Raw genomic sequence first — 18,126 nt, forward strand, 5'->3', positions numbered from 1 at the left:
AATCTTTTAAGCTTTGAAGAAAGATCCAGAAACAGATTAGCCATGAAGGATTGCATTTAGACTCAGAAGCTAACGAGTAATGTGTTTATATACATTCAGAAACTTACTTCTGCATTACTAAATAAATAAACAAATAAATAAGAGCTATTGTGGCCGCAATCTTTACTGGCTATTAGTTAAGGAAATATGCCCTGATTTGAAATACTGATTACAACAACCTGTTGCCTTACATCACCATTTCCCAAACTATTCTAGAAAACACTAATGTTCCATGAAATGTTTATTGTTGGCAGGGGGGGTGTGGAGAATATACTGTGTTAAGAGAAAAGAGAAAAACTGCTCTAGTATTATTGTTCTAAAATTTTTAATAGGGAAAAAAATACTGAGCACATCTGGCACAGTTATTAGATAAGCTGTCCTTAATAGTATGTCATGCCCCAGAAAGTCAGGAAGTCTCCAAGATATCACTTGAAGACAGATGTATTGATGTTAAAGTGATCCATAAACATGGTACTATTATGTTTTAGGTTATTTAATGAGAAACGATTTATGCTATGATTTTTGCCTAATAATTTTAACACACTTTAACTTTTTATCAAATAAACATATAAATCAAATTTAACAACTTCTTCCAGCCATGACATTATACATGTAAGATGAACTTTTTCTATAGTCTATGTTAATACTAGCTTGTATTTATTTTTCTACAATGTTATGTCAATAATTATAATTTTTAAAGTTCCCAATAATTATAATTTTAAAGTAGGGTTTATGAGTTCAAAATATCATTTTAGTTAAACATAGGTATAACAGTATATCCTTCAATTTTGAAGATAATAAATTCTAATGTACCTATCTTCAAACTTTTTAATTACTTATGAAGAACTCTGAAGGAAAAAGTAACTAGGGCGTAATTTGTTCCACTTAGTTTGCATCCTTCAAAACTCAGTGTGATCCCCATTTACCTTTTAAAGTTAAGTAGCACATTAAAAAATGCAAGTTCATTACTGACGGATTTACACAACCTCCTTTACAGGGAAAAAGGCGTTACACCCAACCTTTCTCTAAGAAGTCACAGGATACCAGTTGACAGGATGACACATATACAATATTTTAATAACTACAGCAAAAGTAAAGGATGCATAATCTCTGAATTGTAATAAAGAATTTATTGCATATGTATGAGGTATATAGACTTCATGCTGTATTTACTACAAACAAAAAAAACACAAAAAACAAAAAAACCCTGTGGCTTCCAAAAGAGAATATATTACTAGCCTAAACACAGCAACAAATCTTTTCTCCTTTAAGTGTTTTTCCATTTTTTATTTGTAAATTCTGTTCATTCCCACACTCCTATTTCTCAATCACTTTTAGCAGTCACAGATGTAAAAATAATAAAAATAATAAAACCCCTCATTTTGTTATTTATGGCAGCCTATATAAACCAACAGAAGTGAGGAAATAAGAGGCTTAGTCGATTCTATCTTTTCTATTCCAGACATAAAACTAAACACGGAAATGAAAATAAAATAGTCACTAAAACTTTAGGTTTCCTTTCAACAACTAATCCATTTGCTGAAAAAGTTTGCTACATAAGTCAGTTTTAGAATTTAAAATTCTTTATACTGAATAAATTAACATCCACATTTATTGTGAAGTATATACTCAAAAAGTACACAAAATATATTATGTATGGTCTAATGAATATTTATAAAGCAAACATCCATTTTTTACTACCACCCAAGTACAGACACAGAAGCCAGAATCACAGACACAGAAGTAATCACTCTTAAACATACCATAAGAGCTTTAATGTGGCATGTGAATTTACAAGGTAACTCAGAGAATGAGAAGAAATAGTGCCACAGCTGTTGTAATATGGGAACTATTTAAAACATCTCTAAAATGCATTAATAGAGGACCTTTTTTAATATATAGAACATTTTGTTAAACTTTCCTGGGGAAAAAATGCTAGTAATAACAATCTACTTAGAATACAAATTATAGAAGTGCCTGAATTAAATTTTGTGGAACATCGCACAGGAGAGACATAAAACACAGACTATTTGTTCCTAGCACTTCCAACATCTGGCAATGAGGAAAACCAATATTAACACTCAAGATGCAAAACACACTAAGTAATGGCCATTTCAACTGGCTACCATCTAAATATTTAAGTATAAATTACAAAATAACAGATCTCTGTGATCTTTGCTGGGCTCTAGCAAAAGTAAAAACTCACTTTCATCTCAAATAAGTATGCTCACATAGCAGGATCAGCAGGATTCTGGGTCTCTTACTTCTTGCACTAGATATTAGTGTATAGATAAAACCATACCATGGAATGACGCTAAATGACCGTGGTTATTAACACCTTCTGTTCTGAAGGTCTGGTTACAAAATCTAATACACACAGAATTAGCCAAAAACAAGGTTTTAAGGAGATAAATTTTAACTGCCCCCAAATAAACTTAACTTCTGCAGTTAAAATATTAAGTTGATATAATGTTAAACTTAATTTTTTTCTTAGCAAAGCAAGGCTTGCAGAGTTCAATGTAACATTTAAGTAAACAATTTCCAAATACTGCTAATAAGCAACATTTAAGAACCCTTTTTAAAGTACTCCTACTCTAAAATGTGGATATAGATAATGCAAAGCAAATATAATTCATTCATAATTTAAAACCTAGCCAAACAATTGCTTCTCTTGTACTATAGATCTCATTTTCTTCCTCCAATCCCACTAAAACATATGTCTTTAATCACCGTGAGCCTGGGCAATGTTATCCTTGTGCGCTGTGATGTGGTAAAGATCTATATTAATATCGTTGGAGATTTGATGGACAGAAAAACACACAACTGTATTAAACATCCAACGACTTCTGTTAAATACGTTGATGACAATGGAGTAACAGAGAGTCACAGGGAAGAATACCTCTGAATCTCTAGATATACTCTATACAAAAACAGATGTCTTTAAATCTCTAACACTCCAATAGCTGAGAAAATGATCTATCAATTTGATGGAATATTATATAACCATTAAGATTAAAGATGATAAAGCTATGTAACACAATTTTGTAATATATCCTAAAACATTTTAAATATACTTTTGTATCTAGATATAACTATAAAATACTAGATATAAGTGCAAAGACTTAAGAAAATAAGAAATGAATATTTGGTACAGTTACAGGGACTCCTCCAACCATTTGTAGTTTTACAAAGTAAATAAAAATCAGAAGGTCAAAAACGCACTGCCTCCTCTCTCTAAAGAACTGTAAAACTATCATCAGCACCTTGGTAATCATCTCATATTTATGTTCTACACTAAACACACCAAAACTTGCTATATATTACCCTTCTGGGCAAGGTCACCTGACAAAAGGGAAACAAGATCCTGTCTGAGTAGTTTCATTAAGAAGAGAGAGAAAAAATGACTACTTTACCTCATACCAAGGTGACAGAGGTATTTTAACCAAAGGCATGTTTTACTGCCATTGTCAAGTGTCAAATTTAACATTACTTTTTACCAAAATTAACAACTGTATCCAATTAAAACCCAGAAAACTACAAAATGCAAACAGACCATGTATAAATTACAATTTAAGACAAAGAGGATATTAATTGGTCAACTTTGCATCAAAAATTCTATCTCTATAAGACTAAGAGATACAGAGATTCAAGGATATTCTGATACAGACATAAGCCTTCTATTATTTTATGCCTGCCACTGAGCATCATATGAGTCAAAAGCTTGATAAAGGAACTCTGAAATTACTGGTCCTATCTCAAAATGCAAAACTGTTTTAGATTCTATTAATATGATTATAAAAGTTACTCTTCACAGCTAACTCCTTGCAGTAACTAATAAGCTGACCCTAAAATTCAAATGGAAATGCCAAAGATCCATAATGGCCAAAACAAACTAGAAAAAGAACAAAGTTGGAGCACTCACACTTCCCAGCTTAAAAATGACTTCAAAGTTTAGTAATCAAGACTGTGTGATAGTGGCATAAAGACAGACATATAGATCAATGGGCCAGATAAATGTTTATGGTCAACTAGTTTTTGTAAGAATACCAAGAAACGTCAATAGGAATATAAGAGTCTTTTTAACAAATGGTTCGGGGACAATCAGATACCCACAATACAAAATAATGAAATCACATCTCTACCTTGTATAATATATGAAAATTAACACAAAATGGATACATATCTGCAAAACAGTAAAAGTGGACCCCTAATTCATACCATATATGTAAATTAACTCAAAATGGGACAAGGACCTAAGTATAAGAACTAAAACCATAAAATTCTTAGAAATAAACAAAGGAGTAAGTCTTTCTGTCCTCAGAATAGCTTCTTAGATATGACAACAAAAATAGAAACAAAAGAAAAAAATAAATTAGAATTTATTGAAATTGAAAATTTTTGTGCTTCAAAGGATACCATCAAGAAAATGAAAAGACAACCTATATAATAGGAGAAAGTATCTACAAATCAAATACCTGATAAGGGACTTATTACTTAAAAGACAAAACTCAGTAAAAAAAAAATTTTTTAAGGGTAAAGGAATTGAATGGATAATTCTCAAAAGAAGATACATAAATAGCCAACAGTCACATGAAAAGATGTTCAACATCATTAGTCATTAGAGAAATGCAAATCAAACCACAATGAAATACTTCATACCAACTAGAATGGCTAAAATCAAAAGGACACACATTAACAAGCAAGGATGTAGAAAAACTGGAATCCTTGTGCAATGCCAGTAGGACTGTAAAGTAAGGCACCCACTTGGATCAATAGTTTGACAGTTCCTTAAAATATGAAATGACAAGTTAGCAAATAACCTAGCAATTTCTAGGTATATATCGAAAGGAGTGAAAAAACAGACCCACACAAAAACCTATACATGAATGTTCACAGCGATACTAATGATAATAGCCAAAAAGTGGAAACAACCCAAATGTCCATCAACTGATGAATGGATAAAGAAGATATGGCATACTTATACAATGGATATTATTCAGCAATAAAAAGGTATAAAGTACTGACATATGCTACAACACAAATGAACCTTGTAACACTGCGCGAAGTGAAAGAAGTTAATGCATTTAACAGGCTATTTGCAAGATATACTTCCTTTAACTACTTTTCCTCTACACCTTTTACGCTCAACCACCCAAATACTACGTCCTCTATAATATCTCCCCCATGACCCAAAATAAAACTCTTTTCCCCTTCTATGACCCACTAGACTCTATTAATCCATTTCTTCCACTCTGCTTAATTATTACAGTTACCTACGGACATGTTCAGGGCTCCCTGCTTTCTGATGATAAGATTGTCAATCAGTTCTATCTTTAATAAAACAATAGCTTATACGTAAGGGTGTTCAGTGTTCTTAAGGGATAAACATCATTATAATAAAAAAAGAACAAAAAAGCTTTAAGTCTGACTCTTGATCTTAACTCAGGTCTTGATCTTAGGATTGTGACTTCAAGCCCTGAGTTGGGCTCCACGCTGGGCATGGAGCCTACTTAAAAAAAAAAAAGAAAGAAAGAAAGAAAGAAAGAAAGAAAGAAAGAAAGAAAGAAAGAAAGAAAGAAAAAGAACATATTTTGTGCTGGAATTGAACTGAGCTCAAATCTAGATCCCCCAATACTTTGCTGGTGAATTCACTCAATATTTGTATAACGTTGACCAAGTTACTTAAGTTCTAAGTCTACTTTCCTCTCTAAATTGAATGTGATTATCTATACTTCACAAAAGTGTTTGAGGATTAAATTCAATATTATATTCCTTTTCATACATATGTCTTCAATAAATGCAATTCCCTTTATTCTTCTTTTCCTCAAAAGTAGCTGAACATATTTCTTTTGGTCTGTGAAAAAAATGTAGTAGATAAAGGATATACCCAGGAAAAAAATGATCTCAAGCTTTAAAAGCAAGTTAATTTCAAATTTATATTATAAACCTCACATTTTATTAGTAAAATTACCTGTTAACAGTCTCAGAATTAAAGTCATTTAAACTGGAGATCATTCATTCTCACAGTGATACCACCACAGTTACTAGAAAATTACTTTATCCTAATCAAAATTTGCTTTTCCAAGAGGCTTGAATATCTTACAGGAACACTTTCTTAGGCAACAAATTTAGCAAACATAGTAAGCTCTTATACTCTGCAGAAGATAACGTACAGGGAGCTTTATGTGCTAATTACACTTTCCAAATGATATGTCATCTTTCTTTCATTTTCCATGAAAATTTTATTTATTTGTTTTTAAGATTTTATTTATTTATTCTAGAGACAGAGTGTTGGGGAGGAGCAGAAGGAGAGGGACAAGAGACTCTATACTAAGCATGGAGCCCAAAGCAGGGCTCCATCTCAGGATCCTGAGACCATGACCTGAGCTAAAACCAAGAGTCAAAGGCTTAACCAGCTGAACCACCTAGGCATCCTTCCATGCAAATTTTTTAATTTATCTGTGGCACTCCCTCTTTTGCCATGCTTTCATTTTTCTAACACAACTATGAAAGTAGTATTCTTATCCATTAAAATGGTATACTAAATTACTATAATTTGTTATGGAAAATGATTTTACAGCATAAACCCAAGGCTATAATTCTGTGCCCTTTGACCTAGCCACCTAATTTCTGGGAATCACCCAAGGAAGCAATATTGAATTTGGGAAAACATATATATACACACATATATATGTATGTGTGTGTGTATACATACCTACACAAACATACATAAACATGTTACTACAGTGTAAATGAGAACAGAGGAAAACTGGATGCAGCCTAGATGTTTCCAATCATGAAATAATCATAAAATATCATAGAGCCATTAATAATGTTGATGATGGTATAAAAATTTAACAGAACATTATGAGAGATTAAAGCAAAATTCAAAATTAGCTCCCAAAGCATACATATAACAGGAAATATTTTTCACAAAAATAATGGATAATAATTATGTTAGTATGACAGATTTATGGGTATTTTCTCAAAATTTTTATACACAGATTATTTTCATAAGTTAAAGGAATAAGCATACTTTTACCTTATCCCAGAAATCAACCAAAGCTGTAAAGTCCCATTTCTTAGAATATGCCACATTGTATTTCAGAATAGCATCCTATGGAAAAAGCATAAACAAAACTTCATGATATAGTCAAGTAAATTATCTACAAATACCCTTTCTTCTTTATGAACTATTTCCAGTAATCAGCATTAAACTTCCTCCTACCATTAGCTACTCCATGTAAGTAGCTATGAACAAACAGAATACACACTTTATTATTCACTTAAGAAAAATGAGATTAGAAAGGTCAAGCAATAGGAAAAAAATTGTAACTCTAACGCTTGCATTATAAACAGAGGTGATACACTCTCAATGGATAAAACTGGATCTTGAAGATTAAAAAAATTAAATATCATAATGACTGTTGGCTATCAATAGCTTCACAATATATATGCAAATATACAGTGTATTTTCAGTATTAAAATTTCATGAGAGGAGTAAATTAGGAAAAAATGTCTAAAAAGGCTTCACGGGAGAGATGGCAATAATAAGAAAAGATTGATGCCTAAGGAATAAAATGGTCTTTTTTCCTTTACTATCAGCTGTTTTTATAAGTGACATATAAATGGTTATCTTCCCCCAGCAGTTCATATAAACTATATATTTACACAGAGAGAAAAGTCAAAATAGCACGCCATCTACTGGTGTGACATCTGACTAAGCAGTACTTTATTCTTGGTTACAGGTGATAAAAACAAAACAGGCCCCAAATGGAGTCAATTATGCTAAGCCATACTTCACTAGAGACTTAATTACAGTTTCAGCTACTCCCACAAATGGAATCTTAAACCAGTCAATGAGGAACCACCTGGTCAGCACTAGTTAGTTCATCAGCCTGAAAGAATTCTTCCATCCCCTAAAGGAAAATGACTGCCACAACCAATCCACTTTCCCTAGTGTAACATACTTGATTCCACTCCCTTCTGCCTTTAAGTCTTTCATTTTGTACAGCATCTTAGAGTGCTGTTTCCATCTGCTAGATAAGACCCTGCCTGATTCATAGATCGTTGAACAGAGCCAGTAAAATCTTTAAAACTTACTCATATGAATTTTATTTAATACCAGAGTGGGGTATGCATAAGACAATCCACTACTTATGCAGAAAAAACTATTATGGTTGACCCAGGAACAACACAAGGATTAAAAATCTGCATATAACTTTGACTCCCCCAAAAAACTTACCTACTAATAACCTACTGTTGACCAAAGCCTGATAACATAGTCGATTAAAACATATTTTGCATGTTTTATGTATGATAAACTGCATTCTTACAATCAAAAGTAAGAGAAAATATTAATAAAATTACAAAGAAAATACATTAACAGTACCGTATTACCAAAAAAAACTGCACAGGAAACTGCTGCAGTTCAAACCTGTGTTGTTCAAGGGTCAACTGTGTTTGTAATTACATTTTATCTCATCACTTTAAATTTCTATTTTGCTTATATTTTATGATGTATATATTACTAATGTAACAAACAGAATTTACAAGCAACTGTTTATATTTATAATATACATCTCCAATTTTTTTACTGAAGTGTATGTAAGTTGAAAAAACACTGTTAGGTTATAGTAAACCTTCCAAATTTCCTCATAATTGAATAAGTTTTTAAAAATACTCTGTCAAGGAGCTGCGTGAAAAACACTTCATGCCATATAAACAATTACCAAGCAACTAGATTAAAAAGTAAACCAACAATGTATATTTACTTGGAATCAAGGGATATCCAAGTTCCTTCAAAAAGGAAAACCGTCAATCATAAAATAATATGGTAAGAAAAAGTGTTTCTTTTTCTTACAGCTACATACAAAATTTTCCATTAAGAGAAGATTTTAAGGATTTTTTTTTTCTAATTACATCTGATTTCAGAACCTCATACAAAGTCTTAAATAGCAATTTCTATCAACAGGTAAAAGGACAAACAATGCATACACTGCAACAAACTGCTGATAAACTCAACAACACAGACGAATCTTGAAGATTTTCATTCTAAGTGAAAGAAGCCAGACACACTAGCATACATACTATGTGATTCCATTCATGTAAAGTGTAAACTAATCTATGGTTAAAAAGAAAGAAAAAGAAAAAGAAAAGAGAAGAGAAAAAGGAAAAGTAAAAGAGCAAATCAACGACTGCCTGGAGACAGTGCAGAAAGAGGAATTAAACGATAGGAATAAGAGGGATCTTTGAAGGTGACAGAAATGCTCTGTACCTTGATTGTAGAGGGGGTTTCATGGCTATATGCAAATGTCAAACATCATCAAATTACATCCTTTAAAAGCATGCATGTTCTTATATGTAAATTATTCCTCAAAGTTAGTTAAGGAAAAACATTTTACATTCTAACTTTATACTCTAATTCTTTAATGTGATTTTATAATTAGCATTAATTCCTAACTAATATTTAGTTTTACTTTAGTCTTCAAGTCTCAAAAGTAGTCTACCACAAGGTCTCCTATCATTAGAAAAACTGGACACTATTCTGTATTCTTAGCTACCAACTACTGAGATTTCCTTTAATTCATAGTTCATAATACACACAAAGCACAAAGACGTCCATTCTTTGAAAATTATCAGACACATTATAGCAATATTATTGTGTAAACTGACTTCTGAAGACACTATTCCTTTTTTAAACTTTTAACATTTCTAATCCTACTTAACTCAACATCAAAAAAAAAACCAGCAAAAGATTATTATACTCAGTAAGAGGGACTTAATGTTCCCCTCCCCCATAGTGTTCTTTCAGCAAAAGAAACAATTACCATAAGCAGACAGAAGAAAAATCTCTATGAATTACTCTCTTCTGCTGAATCAACCATAAAATAAACAAGAAAGGGAAATTCAGAATAAAGCAATTACCCCTTCTTAAAGTAATCACTGGTGCACTAAGGAATTGCTAAAGAGGTGAGCAGACAAGGTAATTTAGAACACTATGATTATTGTGTTTATGCTTAAAGAAGAAACATGAAAAATTTAAATAATCCTGCTTATAAAGCCGTAGGACCTAAGACAGTGTTTCTCAAATGGAGTATAAATAGTATTCTTGAGTGGCCTGCTTTCATGGTTTTGGAATACAAAGGGCAAAAGACAACACATTGTAGGAATGAAGGCAAGTATTTTAACCAGATAAAAATGGTGAAAATTTTGAGCCATCCTAAGAAATACTGCAGTACAGAACTGTCAAATTCTACAGAACCTGGACCAAAGTGCTATCATATTTATTTGCAAGCTGATGTTCACCATACAAATGCCATCTTTGCATCTACTAACATCCACCAACTGTTTGTGATTGTAAATAGTAAAAACAAAGTGAACAATTTTTTTCTTTATAAAGTATTTTTTAATGTCCTCAGCATACTATTTTGAGGTTCAGATCAGTGGTTAAAAAACTTTTGTGCAGGGCGCCTGGGTGGCTCAGTCAGTTAGCTGTCTGCCTTTGGCTGAGGTCACGATCCCAGGGTCCTGGGATTGAGTCCCGCACAGGTCTTCCTGCTCAGCTGGGAGTCTGCTTCTCCCTCTCCCTCTACTGCACACTTTTACTCTCTCTGTGTCAGATAAATAAAATCTTGAAAAAAAAAAAAAACTTTCGTGCAAAAAGGGGATACTGAGTATAAACTGTTTTCACTGTGATAATGAACACAACTCAAATGATGGTTCATAAAGCTTAAAATGCCAAAAAAAAAAAAATCAAATGGATATAGCTGTAACTATAAGCATAAAGAGTTTATGTTTAATGTTTGATGCCTGTACATATGTAATTAACATTATACTAAAAATAAGTAAACTCTGGGGGACCCTGAGAGTTTCTTCCATTTTAAGGGAGTACATTATAAGATTGAGAAACACTGTCCTTAAGGAGTGAAATTGGGGATGCGTGGGTGGCTCAGTGGGTTAAAGCCTCTGCCTTCAGCTCAGGTCATGATCCCAGGGTCCTGGGATCAAGCCCAACATCAGGCTCTCTGCTCAGAGGGGAGCCTGCTTCCTCCTCTCTCTCTCTCTCTCTCTCTCTCTGCCTACTTGTGATCTCTCTCTGTCTGTCAAATAAATAAATTAAATCTTGAGAAATGAAATTTTCAAAATACATTATGGTACAACATCCAATGTTTTCCACATAGAGAAAAAAGACAAACAGGAGCTATAGAAAGGTATAGAAAGTTTAAGAAAAATTTGCTGAATATAAATGGAGAAACACTATAAAACCTGAGGAAACTGTATACAACAAAGTCTCGCAAAGAAAATGAAACCCTGGAGTGCCTGGGTGCCTTAGTCATTAAGCATCTGCCTTTGGCTCAGGTCATGATCCCAGGGTCCTGGGATTGAGCCCTGCATCAGGCTCCCTGCACGGTGGGAAACCTGCTCTCCCTCTCCCACTCCCCCTGCTTGCGTTCCCTCTATCTCTGTCAAATAAATAAATAAAACCTTTAAAAAAAAAAAAACCCTTTTCACACAAGCATAGAAAAATCTGTTATTGTTAATAGTTAATAAAACCTTCAAAAGTTTACATGGCTACAATGCGAAAAAACAGTTATACTCACCCATATTTTAGATATTAGAAAAAGAATCTAATCGTTGCTCTTACAGTCTTAAGTGAAGTATTTTAAAAAATCAAAAACTAAATTATTGCCAAAATGTAAAATTAATAAATAATTAGATTGCTAGAAGGCTATACTAACAGCAATACAAAACAGAATGTTTAATGTATACTTTAATCATTAGGAAATGATATTTCCCTTTTGGCAAATATTGTTAAAGTCATAATTCTTTCCTGACTTATTTTTAAGGACATTTCAGAAACACGATAATTTTTAAAAATAAAAGAGAAGCTTGGTCTGAAGGAAACTGGATGGGGAATCAAGAAACAAAGGTCTTATTCCTGGTTCTCCAAACTATTCTGTGTGTCTCCAGGCAAGTCATTTACAACTCTAGATTCTTCTACTCATTTACTAGTGATGGAGTGGAAACCAAAAATGTCTCTTAAGAAGAAAGTTCCTCAAGAACTAAGCAATTTGCAAACAAATATCCTGTTACCTCTGTCACCTCTGATCACATGGAATATTTTTACAAAATCACCTTTGGGGCCTCCAGCTGAGGTTGAAAATACTTTTAGCATAGTTGTTGACTCTTGACTCTTCTTTCCCCTTTAATAGAGTCTATTAAAGATCAAAAAATGTCTTTGAGGGAGACATAAGGCCCATCTCTAAGAACAATAGCAAAAACAACTACCTTCAGGTTTTGGGGTCGTGTGAATTTGTTGAGAAGTGCAGTCTGAATGAGCTCCCACCGGCTCCCTGCAGTTCGCTCACCATTCTTTAAGGAAAAGAAAGAAATGAAATTATTCTAAGTTCTTCTGGGTCATAGAATCAGAAGTCAAATAAGCACATACAAAACTGTCTTTCAGAGACTAAAAGAACATCTGTTTTGTGCTTACTTCATCTTCCACAGGGTACAAGTTTTGTTCTGAACAAGGCATCTTAACATGCTTGTTGTCCCACAAATCTTTAAAATGTGTTGGGAAAGGTTTAGGAACTTCTCCTGCTCGCAAAAGGTCTACCTGAAAGAGAGGGAAACAAGGAAACTATAAGTGCATCAAAACTAAGCATACCTTCTACAAAATAATCCAAAGAAAGCAGCCAAAGCAAATGCTATAAAATGCAGACCAGCTCCTCGGTAAGAAATCTCAGAAGTCCTCTCCAGCTGTTCCTGCTCCTTATTTCCAGTTGATCAGTTTCCAACTCATCATGTTTGCTCATTCCATCTCCATCCCATCTAGGCCCTTGTTCCTCATTATTGCTTCCCTTCTATCCCTCCCCTTACTCCCACTGCCCCCAGATATTCACCCTCCATAAACCCCTTACTTGAGAACAAACTCAATCTTTCTAAAGTATTCTCAGGCTCCTAATCCTATAATGGCTCCCCTCTACCTATAGTGATACAAATGATGTTCCCAGTTTTTAACATCCTCTTACTCAAACACTATCTGGTTAAACATCTATTCTGAACTTCAACACGCAGTTCAAATTTCATTTCCTCTAAGAAGTCTTCAAAAACTTAAGGACAATTAGTTTCTTCCCTCTTGTTTTATTAGATCATTATCACACCAGAAAACATCTGTTTTTCCTTTCCCCACTGGACTCTAAATTTCTTGAGAACAATAACCATATTAACTGTAGACTCTAAATATTTATGACAGAGCCTGGTTTATATGTTTTTGTATGTGTATGTGTAGATACATATATATGCAAATACTTATGTATGTGTACACATACACATATGCTACTTATAATAAGCATTAAACAAATGTTTGAAGAAAAGAATATTTGAAACATGAAAGGTTTACATTTTGCCTATTCTGGACATTTCGTATAAATGGAATCATACAGTATGTGGTGGCCTTTTGTGTCTGGTCTCTTTTCTTAAATGTAATGTTTTCAAGGTTCATCCATGTTGTAGCACAAATTAGTTCTTCACTGCAAATAAACAATCACATAAATGTAAAATTTGAACTGTAATATGTTATGAGAGAGCTTCATGGTTTTATGAGAACCTACTCTAGACAATTCCAACTCACCTGGTAAGCTTAGAGAAGGCTTCCTTGAGGAAGTGGCAATTGAGCTGAACTCCGAAGAATAAAGTTCACTATGAAAAGGAAGACATGAAGCTCGTTCCTCAAAAAGGAAATAGCTTATGGAAAGGAAGACTGTCCAATACACAGCTCATAAAAAGTCTGTAACTCAAGGAGCGCCTTGGTGGCTCAGTTGGTCAAGCATCCAATTCTTGATTTCAGCTCAGGTCATGATCTCAGGGCTTTAACATCAAGCCCTGAGTTAGACTCTGCTCTGGGTGTGGAGACTCTCTAGGATTCTCTCTCTCCCTCTGCCCCCCAGTCCCGGAAAAGGAAAAAAAAAAAAAAGGAAAAAGAATGTCTGCAACTCCAGAGAAATAAAGTTGTAGACCATCTATACAGGTGGCTGTTAAAACCCTCATCATGGAGGAGACCACCCATAGAAACAAAGTGAGAAAAAAACAGGACCTACGTTAAAGCCTTGAGAAACTCTAACAAGATTTAATGGCCACATATGCCAGAAAAACTAAAGGAACATAAGACATGGCTAAGGAGGTAGGAAGAAAACTAGGATTATACGTTATCATAGAAGCCAAGGAACGAGAATATTTTGAGGAAGAAAGAAGAGTCAAGAGTCAACAACTATGCTAAAAGTATTTTCAACCTCAGCTGGAGGCCCCAAAGGTGATTTTTTAAAAATATTCCATGTGAGGGACGCCTGGGTGGCTCAGTTGGTTAAGCAGCTGCCTTCGGCTCGGGTCATGATCCAGGCGTCCTGGGATCGAGTCCCACATCGGGCTCTTTGCTTGGCGGGGAGCCTGCTTCTCCCTCTGCCTCTGCCTGCCACTCTGTCTGCCTGTGCTCACTCTCGCTTCTCTCTCTATGACAAATAAATAAATAAAATCTTAAAAAAAAAAAAATATTCCATGTGATAAGAGGTGACAGAACAGGTACCAGTCCAGGTTCACACACATGGGAACACACGATATATATGAAAGTAGGCTTTGTGTGTTTGCATCTGAATGTGTGTCTACATGTTTTTATCATGTCTTTAAAGATAAACAAACACCAAATAACATGTCCCTGCACTTCCAGTTTGCCCTACATTTCTAACAGTAAATATCAGCTTTATTTTATTACTCTAAAATGTGTAACTATTAATATGTGGCATCTTAGAAATGTAACTAGGTTTATCCAATAATTATTAATTACATGTATAGATTGCTGTATTCAGAAAAAAGAATTTAGAAGAAAATACACCAAACTACTAAACTTTGGAAATAGGACTAAGAAAGACATGGGTTTTGAGCTACATACTTTCATATAATAGCTGCCTTTTTTTGTTTGTTTACAATGACCCTGCATTACTCTCGTAATAAGAAAAAGATCTTTTAAAAGATTTTTAAAATTCACAGGTTATATCTAAAAATAAGCAAACAGTAATTTCAGAGATTAAGTAATGATGGTATAGGATGCTTTCGGTTTTACTTACAGACACTGAGACAAAGAAAGGCAGTAAACTCAAAATATCACTTATCTCCCCAATCAATCTTTTCTCTGAATCTTGACCATTAACATTTTCTCAGTCATCCAGCCTTTTCTTAATTCTCCCTTCATTATCAGTGCCTCCTTTTCCCTTATCACCCTGTATTTAAGAATATTCACCACATCCTATCAATTTTACCCCAAAACAAAGCAACCATCTAAATGCTTTTTTATTTCCATATTACCCTATCTCAGTGATTTGCAAACTCTTTTAAATACCATATCCCTTTCTTCCCCTAAGAAATCTCATATGAAATCATATATAAACAAAATAAAACTATTTTTATAAATATAATTTTTAAAGTAACCTTTATTTGTTCCAACATCAATAAATGACAAGGAGATACGAAATACAAAATTAGGGATGACAGCTAAAGCTTGTATCAACCTTCTACTTAATTTACATTTATATCTCTTACATAGTATTAAGAAAATCCTACTGCTATGCCTAAATAATTGCAAATGATGTTTTTGTTTTTATAGTTTCAGAGGCAGAGTCTAATGATTCATCAGCTGCATATAATACCCAGCGCTCACTATATCCTCCTTAATACCCATCACCCAATTACCCCTTCCCCCAACCCTCCCCTCAAGCAAGCTATATATTTCCTAGAGTTTAGCATCTCTTATGATTTGCCTCCCTCTCGATTTTCATCTTATTTTATTTTTCCTTCCCTATATTCAACTGTTTTGTTTCTTAAATTTCATGTGAGTGAAATCATATGGCATTTGTCCCTCTGACGGACTTATTTTGCTTAGCATAATACCTTCTAGTTCCACCCACATCATTGTGAATGGGAAGATTTCATTCTTTTTGAGGACTGAGTAATATTCCATTGTGTATATATACCACATCTTCTTTGTCCATTCATCTATTGATGGACAGTAAGGTTTTCAAACTTACTCTGAGGCTTAAGGAAATTCTTCAGTTAAACAGCAGTGGTAAGGGAACATCAATGGTATGGTCTGCACTAAAATGAGTTCTCTTGGTAAAATCTGCTGAGTAAAATATATTAAGCATTTTCATATTTGAGTATGATAGTTCCTTTATTATAGGCTTTTCACAGTTAAAAATATACTTTAGAAGTAACAGAGGAGTCAAATTTCCTAAGAAACCATGAACCACTTCCATGCAGCACAATTTGATAATTATTGTTTGTGTATTTTTCATCTCTTATCTGAGCTCTAACGTTACAATTCTGTTTTCAATGTATCTCACTTCGACTTTCCTTCCACACAACTGTCTGATTAATCCTGCTATAGCATAACTATTGTATGGACAGACATTTTAACAATTTCCAATACCTAAAGACTCAAGTCCAATTCCTGATACCTAAAGCCCTCTATAATATGGACCTAATCCACTTTTCAAGACTTGTCTTCCACCATCTTCCATTCAAATTCTAAGCTCTAGTAATTATTTTCCATGTCTAAAAAAAAAAAATTTTCAACTACACAGCCTCTTCTTCTAAGGATTATGTATGTGTCTTGGAATTCTCTTAACTTATTAATTCTCCCTTAATTTCTGCCTTTTTTTTTTTTTAAGATTTACTTATTTGAGAGAGAAAGAATGAGTGAGCATGGGTGTGGGGAGGAAGAGAGAGAATCTCAAGCAGACTCCCTACTAAGCACAGAGCCCAATGCAAGGCTCCATCCCATGACCCTGAGATCACGACTTAAGCCAAAATCAAGAGTCAGACGCTTAACCTACTGAGCCATCCAGGCACTCCTGTGCTCATCTTTTAGAGCTCAGCTCAAACCCTACCCTGTTCAATGTTGCTTCCACCTCTAGCCATGATAAATTCTATACTTCAAAATATCTAATCAACCCTAGACTAAGCTGTATAATAAAAGGGATTTTTTTAAAGTAGTTCCTGTGAAATCTAATACAGAGACAAAAAAAATGGGGTGGCTATTTAAAACTACCCAATGAGTGACAGAAATCTAAAATTGGATTAAGAGGGGTACCTGGCTATTTCAGTCAGTGGAGCACATGACTCTTGATCTTGGTCATGAGTTCAAGCCCCATGTTGAGTGTAGAGATTACTTTAAAAAAACAAAATCTTGGGGCACCTGGATGGCTCAGTCAGTTAAGGATGTGCCTTTGGCTCAGGTAATGATCCCAATGGGATCAAGCCCTGCATTGGACTCCCTGCTCAGCGGGGAGCCTCCTCTCCCTCTCTCCCCTATTCATGCTCTCTCGCTCTCTCTCTCTAATAAATCAGTATAATCTAAAATAAACAAACAAAACAAAATAAAATAAAATAAAATTTTTAAAATTGGACTATTGTGGGGCACCTGGGTGGCTTAGTTGGTTAAGTGTCTGTCTGCCTTCAGTTCAAGTCATGATCCCAGGATCCTGGGATAGAGTACCACATCGAGCTCCTTGCTCAGCAGGGAGCCTGCTTCTCCCTCTCCCAAAACAAAACTGAGAAAGTCAATTTCCTTATCAGCTGAAAATGATTCATCTTATGGGTGTATTAAGTACTATTATCAAATAAGCTATCATTATATTTCTCTACAGACTTCTTAATATTTTATATATCCAGAAAAGAGAAGCAGTTTCTATGCCTTGGTCTCTTTTTCACACTAGTAAGTACCATAATAAATCAAGACTTAAGAGTCTTCTCTCTTTTTCGGTAAGAAGTAATACCTACCCGAACAGTTACTGTGTGATTAGCAGATGGTCTCAAGAGAGGGAGCCGGATCCCACATCTAGGCAGTCTTCTCATCTCCTCAATAGGAGTTCCAAGCCATTTCTTATCTGGAGAAAGGTGAGGTGGAATGTATTTAGGTATCTTCCTTTCTGTTCTTTGATGCTTGATTTCACACTGTTCTTTTCTAAGGTCAAAACAAATGTATTCAGTCACAAATCACTCACTGCTAAAGTTTTGTTGGATAAACAAGTACAA

At 34.1% G+C, this 18,126-nt stretch overlaps 1 protein-coding gene across 4 annotated transcripts in view; it reads right to left on the reverse strand.

Annotated features, from left to right (window-relative positions):
* PARG (poly(ADP-ribose) glycohydrolase) overlaps positions 1–18,126 on the reverse strand; it is a 119,091-nt gene that overhangs the window by 90,825 nt on the left and 10,140 nt on the right. For all 4 annotated transcript variants that reach the window (XM_047703334.1, XM_047703335.1, XM_047703332.1 and 1 more), the window contains exons 4-7: positions 17,872–18,055; positions 12,536–12,658; positions 12,331–12,414; positions 7,082–7,156 (exon numbers count right to left, since the gene is read on the reverse strand). In XM_047703334.1, the coding sequence (XP_047559290.1) occupies positions 7,082–7,156; positions 12,331–12,414; positions 12,536–12,658; positions 17,872–18,055 (466 nt within the window). The remainder of the gene's footprint in view (positions 1–7,081; positions 7,157–12,330; positions 12,415–12,535; positions 12,659–17,871; positions 18,056–18,126) is intronic.

The sequence above is a fragment of the Lutra lutra genome, chromosome 14 (assembly GCF_902655055.1).
Source record: "Lutra lutra chromosome 14, mLutLut1.2, whole genome shotgun sequence".
NCBI lineage: Eukaryota > Metazoa > Chordata > Mammalia > Carnivora > Mustelidae > Lutra > Lutra lutra.